The 13,700-nt window shown below is 42.1% G+C and overlaps 1 protein-coding gene across 1 annotated transcript in view; it reads right to left on the reverse strand.

The window, feature by feature from the left end:
• The window catches only part of mboat2a (membrane bound O-acyltransferase domain containing 2a), a 69,928-nt gene that overhangs the window by 3,437 nt on the left and 52,791 nt on the right, over positions 1–13,700 (reverse strand). The window contains exons 5-12 of the mRNA XM_049596559.1: positions 12,756–12,811; positions 9,798–9,852; positions 6,285–6,471; positions 5,177–5,369; positions 4,505–4,608; positions 4,351–4,415; positions 2,862–2,994; positions 1,927–2,078 (exon numbers count right to left, since the gene is read on the reverse strand). Coding sequence (XP_049452516.1) covers positions 1,927–2,078; positions 2,862–2,994; positions 4,351–4,415; positions 4,505–4,608; positions 5,177–5,369; positions 6,285–6,471; positions 9,798–9,852; positions 12,756–12,811 — 945 coding nt within the window. The remainder of the gene's footprint in view (positions 1–1,926; positions 2,079–2,861; positions 2,995–4,350; positions 4,416–4,504; positions 4,609–5,176; positions 5,370–6,284; positions 6,472–9,797; positions 9,853–12,755; positions 12,812–13,700) is intronic.

Consider the following 13,700-nt stretch of genomic DNA (forward strand, 5'->3'; position numbering starts at 1 on the left):
ACATTTTGGGATAAAATTAATTTGAGGTGTACATTAATTTTGTAGTTTGGCTCACGTCCCATCCACTAACATGAAGGGGGCAGGGTTTATGACCTATACTGCAGCCAGCCACCAGGGGGCGATGGAGATGTTTTGGTTTCACTTCTGAGGAGCTGTCATGTCGTCCATCTTTATATGCAGTCTACGGTCCAGACTAAAATAACTTAACAGCTTTTGGATTAATGGCCCTTTCCTACTGACTTTGGCAACTCCCTAATTTTCCTCTACCGTCACCATGAGCTTAATATTTTAATTTTTCATTAATTAGCAAATGTTAGCATGCTAACACACTAAACTACAATGAGGATCATGTTAAACATTACACCTGCGAAACAGTGACATGTTAGCATGGTTACTGTGAGCATGTTAGCATGCTAACATTAGTATTAGCAATGTGCAGTTGATGCTACAATGGATGGTCTGGAGGGACAAGTCCTGCCCTGCTGTGCTGTGATTGGCTAAAACACAAAATGTTGTTCGTCTAGTCATAATGAACAAACAAAAGAGAACGGGAACAAAATCCCCAGGAAAAAAAAAACAACAAAGTCCTCAACCTCCAGGGATATGTGGACACTGGAGGAAAGCTGACAGAGGGCCCTGGGAGGTAGGCTTGGACCCCACTGACCTCCCACTCTCCCTCTGGTTCTCTGACAGAGTAGCAGAGCACAGCCTGGATATGTGGGGCTTGCTGGAGGCTTTACTGAGGCCAGAGAAACAGTCATAATGGCTGAGAGAGGAGCCAGGTCCTGGTTAGTTAATTTATACAAAACATATTTCATTAACTCTTAATTTATGTTTTGTTTGTAAAAATCCAGAGGCTTAGGGGCTGGAAAGGCAGTCTTATAAGGCAGTCAAATATGAGGAGATCCAGGGCCTGCAGAGCATGTTGAGAGGCCCCACATAAAGAGGTGCGTAGATGCTGCACAACAGCCAGTAGCAGGCACTAAGCTGTGGGCATGGACCCCTGGCTTGACTCTCAGCCACCTTGCTCTATCCCACAGGCCACTAAGCAGACCTAAGCCATAATCTGCTCCTCTATCGGCTCTCCTCCAGTGTCCACATACCCCTGGATGCCCCTGCATGTTGCTGAGATGCAATGGTGGCAGAAAAAGCTTTGTTGCTCTTTGCCTCATGGCGAAACAACTGATCATAGCAAAATAGAGTTTCTGACAGTCCCCCACCTTGTCCACCCAGAAGAGACCATCCATTCCAGCACCAGTCCTTCATACAACCTCACAGAGCAGTTGTAGACTCTTGATACTCTCTGAACAACAATTGTAAGCATGCATAATAGCTTTATTGTGTCATATATGACAACAAAAATCAAAATTTTAGGTTTACTGAAAGCATGTTTTTGCTTAAATAGCTCTTTTTGCTGACACATGACTGGGACAAGACAGCTCTGTGTCAAATTACCCTAAATATAGAAAGAAATCCTTTAATGACCCTGTTTTATACTGCCTGTCTTGCAGCCACATGCTGATTTAACAGCCGTCCTAATCTGCATGATACTGAACATTGTTGGGCTTTTATTTCATGGCAACGGCCGAGCAGTGTTAAGGCCGCTCATTTTATTTCCTTCGCATCAATCCTCCCCGTACTTCACTCATTAAGCTGTCTCGTTAACTGTTACAGCCACACAAGAGGGAACCGGGCTGATGAAAGTGAAGCGTTAATCTCTACACTGTGGCCAGTTACTTCATTTACATGCTTAATATAACAGTGATTTTACACAACAGCAGCAGCGTGCACAACTCACTCTGCTAATTACTGCACAGAACAGCAGAGGCTACAGTAATCTCTATTGAACTCTGATATTCTTAATGGACTCCATAGTGTCAACAATTCAGCTCAGCATCAACACACTATTCAATCAAGCTCACAGACCTGTAGAATTTGAGTGAGGGTCCCACAGCGAGTAGGACGAATGGCGCCACTGTGTAGCTTATGGCAACCTGAGTCCATGCCCACGTGATGACATCATAGACACGCTTGTGTGGGTCAGAGACCAGGAAGTACGGTCTGATGTTGTGCCTTACCTGGAAGAGAAAAAAAAATCTCGTGAGCTGAACTTCCTGACATAATTTCCACATGAATATGGACTTTAAATTGCGTACCCACTTATTTTACAGTACAATAAACTTGAATTGAACCAATTGACCTAGTTCTTAAGGCAGCTCTTATGCTCATACTTCTCGTTTCCCCTTCTCTCTCTGTTTTCTTCCATCCAATAACTCTTTAGACAAATCTATCTTTGAAAATGTCAGTGTGGGCAGTGGCCTGTAGTTTTATATTGGAACTGGGTCAGTGGTCTCCTTGTCCTCCTTTCGATAAAACAGAAGAAAGTCCCCGTGGGAGCTCACCTGCACGACATATTTACTGTGCTGGTGTTTCAGTTAATCAACCCTTCCTGAAGTAAATTTTCTAGAATTACAGTAGGAGTTTCCCGCTGTACCATCACTCCACTGTCTCTACATAAATATCCTCTTGTCTCCTTCTTTCTCAAGAGTGAAGAGGTCGGGGCTTAGCACAGATTAGTGGTAATGGCCTCACACTTTAACATGAGGTATAAGTGGTATACTACTTCATCATTATCCCCTTACTCTCTGTAAAGGGATTCTGTTGTGTGTTTGTGGTTCTGCTAAGTAGCAGTGGTAAATCTGAAGAGCTCTTAGACAACGTTTCTATAACTATGGGATTTGCCCACGATACTGTGATTCAAAAACTGCAGGAGCATAATGTACCACTCCAGAATGTGGCAGAATGTGGCTGGGAAAAACTCCGACAATAGGCGTATAGGCAGAAACAATGTGTGTACTCACTGCACGTGCTGCCATGGTCATGGCAATGCCAGTGAGGAAGGTCAGGTAGTAGCCGGGGTACACCCCGTGCCACATGGCCGACAGCAGGAAGGTGGCAGCCATGGGGTTGATAGGACAGCGCTCATAGCACACCCTGGGGAGAAGATTGACAGGACACACATCCTGCATTTGGTCAAACTGTTCAAGTACATATAAATAGGGTTCCAACACATTTTTTGAAAACATTTTCCTAACTTTTCCATAATATTTTACCCCATTTCTATGACTTTATCTAAGTAGCTTAAAATGGATAGGCCTATATAGCGATACAGCCATACATTATTTAACATGCACTTCCCGAGCAGATAAGCCAACTGCTGGTGTTTGCTATCTTTACTCGCTCATTAGATATTCCTACTGCCAACTAGCTGCTTATGCCAAAAAAACCGGACTGGGCCACTTTGCAAAACATCAAAGCTGTGCCCCTTTCGGGGAATAGAAAACTTGAGATCCTATAGATGTCAATACAATTTGACAAGTCTGCATGCATGTATATCTTCTTAAACAAACATTTGTTTCATGTACATGTCTAATTCTCGTTCTGTGACTTTGCCTGAACAAATTAAGATTAATCGCTGTCATGTCCCTTCAGGCTTCCCCCCCACCCAACTAGATCAGAAACCCAATACACTGGCCAGATATTACTTAACGGGACATTTACCGACATGAACAGATGTGAACATCATGACATGGTGATTCAATCAAATCTATTTGGTTAAATCACCAGGTAGCATCAGGCTAAGTGCTGTCTGTAAGTAATTAACCTGTTAATAGCCAACTGCTTGATCAACACTAGGTTGGGATTTAGTTAGAGACAGTGTGATGCTGCTTTACTGTGTGACTGTACTGCAGCAGACTCCCACTCATGCTAACATTAGCTATTCATTAGTAGTAACTGTTGTAAGCATCATTAGCGATTTACTACAGTGGCAGTGACTATTAATGTATCTAATGTGTCTTGGTTCAGCTGCATCACCACAGCTTTTCTGCAATTTCCTGTTTTTCTCCTGATGCGTCAAGGTGTCGTGGTGTCGGCGATGACGTGATGCTGGTCTGGTCTTTGTGAATCACATGATACTAGCAACGTTTCAACAGTCACGTAGTGTAGTACTAAAGTAATACAAGGAACATATTTTTCATAACACTAGACATGTTTTGGGAATTTTATGAACATATTTTAAACAATTGCCAAAACAGTGTATATTCAAATCTTTTCCAAAACATTCCAGACTTGAAAAACTGGAGCAGGAGAGCTTGACTCATATTGACAAAAAGAAATCGAAAGACAGATAAAGGAGATTAGATGAAATGTTTGTGGTAAAATTTTCAAGGATCTGCACACTTCCAGAGATATGCCTCATACATTTCAGCAACCCTCTACACTCTACAGCCAGGGGTTGCTCTAACACAAACTGAGTAAGGCACAGTGTTACAAACTGAATGATTTTACCTTTTGAGCCAAAGAGCTGTCTGGATATTCCAGTTGTCCAGGAACATCTTAAAACTGGTAGCAAACTGAAATTGGATCAAAAACAATAAACTTTAGGCTTTAGTTGAAAAATGACTTTATGTGGAAATAAAATGTCTCATACAAAGAGCCTAACCTCAATATCCAGAATTCTGAGATTTGATATCAGGTCCCACCGTGGGGAGCCATCTTTGTTGTATCCATTGAAGCCAAATCCGGCAGCGTTATTGATAGCATCAGCTGCAGGAGAAAGGAACAACTGTTTTTGAGTACTACAACATCAACAGCTCCACATCCTTAAAATGCATTAGTTTGTAAAGCAGTGACAGAAACAGATGGAGATCTGGCATCACATGGATTTGTCATTGGTGAGAATGAAGAGGTGCAGTTTTTAACTCGGCACTAGATGGCACTGTTACATTAAGAAATACTGTTGAATATAAGGGGACTTTTTTTTTTAGACTGCATCTCAACACACTGTAAGGGCCACTTCAAAAATAACTAAATTCTCTGAACCAAAACAACTCAGTGAGTTCACACCACTTAAATGAGAAGTAGCAGTGAACGAAACCAAAACAGTAACACCTCTGTATATGTATACTAGATTGAGAGTCAATCAGTTAGAGAGGATGGAGCAGAGTCTACAGTCAAGAAGAAACACATACACAAGGGTCATCCAGGTACTTTGAGGGGGAAATCATCAGTCTGATTTACCAACAATCAAATAAGAAGTCTATATATGTTGGCTCTAACACAGAATTGGTGAGAAGAAACATGTGCACCCATAAGAAAGTCGCATCAAACTCACCCAGTGTCCAGACAAAGTAGTACTTCGGCCTCAGAGCCAGCATGGCCAGGTAAAGGTAGACAACCTGAAGGTAGAAGGGTGTGGAGCTGACAAAGTCATCGTCTATGGAGTGCTCTACTGGAAGCACCTTGCACAGCGACAGATAGATGGCCAGCGAGATGGCACACGTACTCAGTTTTGAGATGACATCATTCTAGGCAGAGGTGAGAGAGGAAATGGGGATACGAAAAGCAGTCCATTAAAACTCATGACATCATATTATATTTAGATAAAAACAATCACCACATCAGAAGACATGATACTTGTACTTCAAAAAGTTAAGTTGACTCGAGTTTAACTCAAGTCCTTGAGTGTTCTCGCATGTTTTATATTCAGCAGCGTTCTGTTCCTTTCTCTTCTGAGATGAATACACATTCAAATCTTGGAGTGTAATTAAATTATTAATACATTATGCAGTACGGAAACACAAATAACCTTGAGGTTTAGACGTTTGCGTCATTAAATTCTCAACAATGTTTCTCTAAAGAGAACCAAACGCATTATAATTAGCATGCACCCCTGAAACAGCTCCACTACTGCAGGGGCCTTTCTCAAACATTACCCAAATATGCACTTAAAAGAGAATTGCATAATTTAAAGTCCTACTTTGTGGTATCATAACTAGGGCGGTGTTTAAAAAAATCTATTTTACAGTTTAAATGGATCTTCGTCTGAATGATCTGAAACTGATTTATAAAATCCAGAGATCGATCTTTTAATATAAGCCTTTTCTTGTCAATGGGTGACCTCATTAATCCCAGCCTTTGGCTCTTTGTACAACGAGTTCTGTCCATGTAAGAGACAAGCAAACCTCAGCTGAATCAAAACATGCCAAGAGCAACTCCACTGACGACACTGCCAAGCTTAAAGGCAGATGTCTGGCTGCATTTTGGATTTAAAAACAATAATAAAAGAGCTGGACAACAGCAAAGGCATGTGTTAGAACTGAGACATCACCAAGCTACGCAATGTGTGTCGAATCGGGACCTTCTGAATTGGACTCAAATTGATTCAGGCAGATTCTAATAGTTCAGAGATTTCTATGCATGCGGTAAAAACTGTATTGTACCTTGGGTGAGGGTTCGCTCTGCTTGTACTTCCCGTTCTCCTTGCCATTGGCGTTCTCCTGGTGGCGTGGCTGGTAGCCCGTGCCTTCGATGAAAGCCATGTAGTCGTTGTAAGAGCAGGTGGGGCCTGCCAGGATGCCCATGAAGTTACAGTTGTAACTCAAGTACTCCAACAAGCTGGGCATCCGACTTCAGGGCCACAGGGAAGAGACAACAGGAGATATATTAGGGGGGGAATGGAAACTAGAGGATCAGTTTTCATGTAGTGCCCACCCCTTAAATATAAAATAAACTATAATAATATAACAGGCAAAATATGATACATAGAGATGGCTTCTTGTCCCCTGAGAACCCAGTATCGTCTATTCTATTGAACTATCGAGGACAAGAGAGAGGGCCTGAGTGCTTCGAGTGACTCTGAAGCTTTTGCGGTCTCTTACCCTTCCTCACTGAATTTAATCTTCCTGGTGAGTTAACAATATAACTGCCTGAACAGGAGCTCCTGTTTCGACTGCTAATTCCTCACCTTCCCAGGAGCCATCTCAGACTTAGCAGCTGACTCACAGTAGCCCAGCAAGAGTTTATGAAACAGAGGTCTAGGGTAGGGGTGAGAGAAATGGCCAAATCTTCTATCATTGTATATCTATTTTTTTTTTTTATCACGCTAACTGTATATTTGAGGACATATTAACTGCTCTGTAATATTCAATTAAAATGATTTATAGTAACCATACTGTACTTCATGACATTTGATTATTTTCTCCTTTTATTTGCAAAAAACACTTTGTAAAACTAAATTTCTTTCCATATAGTAGCTTTAAAGTCCCTGAGAACCATATTTTCAACTGTTAAATGGCTCTGTATTTACAACTTTACTCTCCTCCTTCAGTCTGCTCAAATCACGTTAGCTTGCGAGGCCGCTAGATATGCAAGATTAGGCAAGAATCTAGCTCTGGTTTGCTACACAGCTCGCCCCAAATAGCTTTCGAGGTATTAAAGGAATTGCCAAATCTCTACTGGACATATTGCTACTGTTGCATAGTATATACCTTCATACCGCCCAACCCTAGTTTCAAGCCTAATATCTGGGACCAGAGTCCTGTATTGGGTCGGGCAACCACGGGTATCCAATGGTTGTCCCACAAAAACGGAATTCGTGGATGGTATTTTGTCTTAATTCTATTTCAGTTCAGTTCTGGGTGAAAAGATGATCATATGGGCCGGATCATGGATGTTGTATGACAAATATATTAAAATAAAAGGAGAATAATATAAATTGAATATGATGTCTGAAAGTTACAAGTGTAATTTACGTGGTTGTTTATTAGCAAATATCAACTATTGCTTTCATAAATATATATTTACTAAAGTGTAATGCAATTCACATACAAATGGAAGCTTTCTCACAGGCTTAGAATGATTTCTCTATATATAGAGAAATCGCGCCCCGCCTGTGTATATATACACAGGCAGGGTGCGGTCTGCTGGAAGCTGCCCTCTTGCGTTGCCATATTTGAATACAGTGGCCGAAAGAGATACACGCGCTTCACCTTTCGCGTTTACCTAGAACTTGCCGTCACTGGAGATGGTTATGGTGAAGATCAATCCGGGGCGCTTCTGCGTGAACCTGCTTTGTACTTTTATGATTCTGTCACACTTTAAATGGAGGACCACACATATGTTTTACCCCGTAAGAGGGAAACCACGGCACCAAATAAAAGAAAAAGATCAGCTAAGCGAGGAAGGGACAAAACGTGAGTGAATATCGGCGTTGCTTATTCCAGGTGGAAAGAACTCCTGAAGGAGAAGGATTTCACAAGGGATGTGGAGGTTGCCTGCTTTCTGCTAGACAGGTAATTCAATCTGATATTTTAAAATCATTTTGGCTTCATGTTTGCAACTACTTTTCCCTCTCGTCTAAGTTCGAGTGATGGCTACATTTATGTGCTAACGTTATCCTAGCCTTGGCTAACGTTTTCTCAGAGCTACAGCTAAATGGTTAACCTAGCCTACAGCCTAATCTGTTAATTCCTCTCGCGCTGCTGCGAAGGCTGCCACCCTCTCCTCCTCCTCTTCCCTCTGGGTAGCCGAGACACACCTCTTCGCCTGGCCGTTCCTGCACCGCCTCTAACGTTACCCCCTCGCCCCCTTCCTCTCCCTGGTCTTCCTCCTCTCCCTCTCCCTCATCTCCCTGTGTCCTGTGGAAGAACACTCTGGAAACGCATATATTATAATCGTACCAACCTATATTTGCCGCACTGTGCCGTGACTATCACATAAAACGTGTTATTTTAGCATTACTGCGCTAATGCTCGTGTTACCGAAAACAGTTAGAAATAAAATACTCCGAACATATATCTCACAGATAACCTTTATCTCACTGGTAAGCTATAACATACTGTAACATGGTTTAGATTCCTAAATAAATATTCACCTCGTCGCTAGATACTCCTGAAAAACTCTAAAAACTCTGCTGTCTGTGCAAGGCTTTTTGTCCTACGAGGCCACCGTCACTTACCCGACAAGGGTGAGTGAGTGAGCGTGAGTGAGCGCTGCAATCTAGAATTTGACCGCTGATGTCACTGTTACTCACCATTTTTATACACTGAGGCTTTAACATTTTTAATCCTGTGTCGGGTCTTCAACCCAGTGTGTTCCTAACAGGCACATTATACTGTATGTTGTCTTAGCTTCACATGTCCCAAAATGATCTCTTTAAACGTGCTGCCAAACAAAATCACTTGAACAGGGCATAGTTATTATAGGATTTGCAATCCTGGGTTGGTCCGAGGATCTTGTGTCGTCAGGTCAGATCAGGTCGCAGAACTAATTGGCTATATGTACAGGTGGCAGGTTGGGTGTGGCACTGCATGTTACAGCTACAGTTTGGGAGCAGGCCTTAAAAATCAGAGCTGTGCAGGACTCTGTCTGGGACCTTATTCATACACTAGCTCAGTCTCTGATCCGTGCAATCCCATTGTGCCCATTGTTCAGTGTATTCCAAGCTATGCTTAACAGATTTTGAACTGATCGTGTCAAAATGTCTGTGCTGCTCTCTGCTCGGTCTCTTATCTCTGTTCTGTTCAGCTTTGTGATCACATATTAACTCCCTGTTATCTTGCACTAGCAACTCATCTCCCCGCTAAAATCCTGTATTTTACATTGTCTCTGCGCCTCAGCTGCACCACCATCTCCAATAGTAGCTGTCATGGAGAGGAATCTGCAGTTGTAATGCAGGACAGATGGAGGGTAGGGCATTCCTACAATACAGTTCACATGAGAGTAGTGAATGTGTGGTTTCCTAGATACTGAGTGCCTAACAACTGCTTGACAACACCAGAGAGAGCCTGAAACAGGGGCAGTGTGGTGATTTCCTACGCAGAGAGCAACGAAGCCTTTATTAAAATAAAGGGAGGGAGGGTTCAATAACTCTAATTTAAGACCATGTCAACTTTTTAAATTCAGCTTGATAAACCCATCATCTGAAGCAGTAAAAACATACCTGAGTCACATACCTGATAGCTAGGTATTTCTGAGTGGGAGTCAGCTGCCCCTCTCGTTTGGTCATCCCTACAGACAGACACAATCAGATACGTCTCACATTAAAAAAGGCATTTTATTTGTGCACATATACACCTGCAATTCATGCTCTGAGAATCAGATTCATTCAGTGGAAATAGGAGGAATGGATGACAGGGTAATAGTACAGAGTAAACAAACGTCCAGTACGTGTATTCTGACAAAACTCTGACGTTCATAGCAATGACAAGTGCTGACCTGCAATGTTGGCAGGTGTAACAACACACACTGTAGTGTCAAAGGTCCCTGTCATTGCAACATATACTGGTTCAGGAGGCAGGAGGGGCATGTGTGAATCTGCCTGTTATGTAAACAATACCAACTTCCTCCCGCTGAGTAAACAGTGGACAGTAAGAGATGCAGTGCAAAGAGTGCAAAGAATGTGGGATGGATCTGGTTGTACTTTTGTGTCGGCTCCCACTGATAAATACTCTAATACCCCTTCTCCACCAAATTAGCTCTGGTTCCATTCTGGCGAACCAGCCTGCATTTCCACCAATGTTGATCAGAACCATTGTAATCAAGGATGCGTCATCAACAGAAGGCATTGCATGATACACAATGGAAGTAAACAGCAGTAGCAAGATGGTAGCTCACATTAATTACCTGTGAGCTTTAGTTCTGTTAAATCAGAAATTTGTTTTTATCCAAAAACCAAGCATGGACCAGCTGTTGAAGATAAGAAGACACTGAACACCATTACTCACAAGACTCTTTCCAGCCTGTTGAATACGACACACTCACTGGTGGTGTCACGAATTGCACTACAAGTCAAGGAAAACCTGCTACTTTTCGGTTCAAGCTAGGAAACAGCTTTTCAGGTTCTGAACCATTTTACTTTTGGTTGAAATGCCCTCAACAGATCAAAATTAGATGCAGGAACCAAAATGAAACCAGTTCTATGTTGGTGGAAAGGGGGTACAAGAGGACCTCCTGACAGGGGTTACTGTTGATATTGGTAAAGGTCAACTCTCTATATAAATTTGATCAAATAAATGTGTTTCAGTTGGTTATGAAGAACACTCATGGCTAGCTTTTGCATCATTGGATACATGCATAAGGTTGACTGAACAGCTTATGGTGCAAGGCTGTGCTTACTCACAAGGCTGTTTATTTTGTCAATGTGCAGCCTTGTTCTGTGGACGATAAACAAGGTGCAGACTTCCGTCCGTGTCATCAGTAATGAGGAAATACAGTGAGTGCTGGATGAAGCAGTGTGTGACAACAACCCCATCCACATTTAAGAGCACTGTTTGTGGTGGAAACGCTACACGGACCAAGGGTCTAGGTATCATATCTGGAGGGTTACTTTTGGTTCCACAGGTACCATACTGAAAGTGTTTGGTGGAAACAGGGCTTTAAAGGAACAGTTAACCCGAAACCAAAATTTATATTTTTGTTTTTATTCTGTAGTGGTATTTATCAATCTAGATTGTTTTGGTATGAGTTGCCGAGGGTAGGGGATGTCGACCATAAAGATGCCTACCCTTCCCATGTAATGGAACTAGATGGCACTCAGCTTATGGTGCTCAAAGCGCCAAAAAAAAAATAAATACATTTGAAAAACTCAACAGAATTATTTCTTTCCAGAAATCATGACCCTATTACTTAAGATAATCCACAGACTTTGATGTGGGAACTATTTTCTTCTACCAAATTACACCCACCCGCCGAATCACAGCGCAGAAGGCAGCATGCATCTACTCATGAACACAAGGCTCATGCTTGTGACAGCTAGGTGAGCTAGCAGTAGATGCACGCTTCATCTTGCACAGTGATACCGTTGGCTGTAAAAAGAAAACAGCACCTGCATGAGCACCAAAAGCTGAGTGCCATGTAGCTCCATGATATTCAAGAGAAGGCAGACATCGCTACGGCTGATATCTCAAACACTCAGCAACTCACACCAAAACAATCTAGACTGATAAACAGCACTACAGGTAAGAGGAACATATGTATTTTTTGATTTTGGGGTGGAATATGAGCAATCAGTATTTTACTGTATGTCCCCAAAAAAGGCAAAATACTGTGTAGTGTGTGTGTTGTGTGTGTGTGTGTGTGTGTGTGTGTGTGTGTGAGCAACAGACAGGTATCAGGGTGTGACAGTTCTCTGAGGATGGGGATTACAGTCTTAGTTTCTCATTAGACTCACAGTTGCGAGGAGAATCAGTGACCTGAACAGAATTTAAAACACTACTCTACCCCACACTGCCTACACATGCATGCACCCACCGACACACACATCAATACACAAACTGCTATCAGATTGCTGATTGTGTTCAGTCTAGAATATCCTGAGGGGGACTTAAGACTCCAAGTGGGAACTAAAAAGCTATGAGTGACTCTCGTCATCCTCTCAGCCTCTAAGCCTCTCTGATACTCGATCACACTTGTTTATTTTGACCTCAGTGTCAAGTCTCTATCTTTATTTATTTACTGCTCATTAACCTGCAGTGGTAATGAGCTGGTAATTCAGCATTAGCATGGGACATGACAGGCCAACTACATGGACGGTACATTGGTTAACATTTTGCTAATAAATGGCTAAAGCATTACTACACAGTGTTTAAGAGGATGCAGCCGTGTCCAAAGTCAGCCATTAAACTGTTTGAGAGAGGCAGAGCAGGGGAGAGTGCATACTTGGTCACTACTCCATTACATAACTGTGTTTATGCTCTGTTTCTGGTTCACTAGCCCATTGTCAGACCTGACTACTGGCTTGGAAACATGGCCATGTGATCTGTTTGGAAACTCCAAAGAGAACTGAACCATTTTCACTTCTGTCACGTCTGCCTTTTATTTATTTTTTTTTCCACAGAGGATGCACACATACACACATACACACACACTGGAAACACACATGCTTTAAAGAGACACTTTGATGCTTGTCTTACCATCGTGTATTTCAAACGCCAGGCTGGTAATCTTCTGTGTTATGACCATCATGGGCCTGATAAGGAACATCAAAAGGGGAAAAGGTCATGTTAATATTTAGAATATCAGTGCAGCTCATACATTTGTTTTGACTACACTTTATTTTGAATACTCGTTTTGGTCATATTTATGTTTTGGTGGCATCATGTTCTTCATGGCCTTTCATGCCAATTTACCTAGTAATTATAGTAACAGTATCCTCCACACTAGTACCATCACAATAGGAAGTTTCCCCCATTATAACTGCACACCTGTCTTTAACTTCCTGTGGCTATTATTTCTATTCTTCTTCTCTATCCTTAAGGCCAAATGCAGTGCTGTACTATTCACCCCTCTTCCTTCCTCTTCCTGGTATTACTTTAAAGAGATTTATGTGACATATTCAGAGCAGAAAATATTCTATATGACTTTCATATATAATAATACCTATGTGTATTTTAAGTCTTGGCCTTCATTTTATATTTGGGAATAACGTCCTGTGTTTTGTCATCTTCTATTATAAGATTACAGGCTGTTGTTTACATTTCACACCAATTTTTGTGTCCCTTTGACTAAGGTCCCGTTTATACGACAACGATTTCAACTGAAAACGGTAAACTTGAAAACGGAGACTTTTCGCACATGCGCATTACGGTTCCAGTCACTAGGCAAGTGCGAGAAAGTCGATCGTCACAACAACAATGACGAGCTCTGTTTGTGCTGCTCACCCTGTTGATTTGAAGTGAAGTGTAGATCTGTTACTGCAGCAACTCCACCTCGTCGTCCATCCAGACAGTTATCTGTGCATGCTTTCGCCACTGTGTTTTCTTTGTTTTGGTTTGTAATCACTGCGTTGTAGAGGAAGGCGCTTCAGCGCAGGCGCGAGGCGTCATGCCGTGGTGTTGCTGTGCAAATTTACACTGCCA

The sequence above is a fragment of the Epinephelus fuscoguttatus genome, linkage group LG14 (genome assembly GCF_011397635.1).
Source record: "Epinephelus fuscoguttatus linkage group LG14, E.fuscoguttatus.final_Chr_v1".
NCBI classification, from domain to species: Eukaryota; Metazoa; Chordata; class Actinopteri; order Perciformes; family Serranidae; genus Epinephelus; species Epinephelus fuscoguttatus.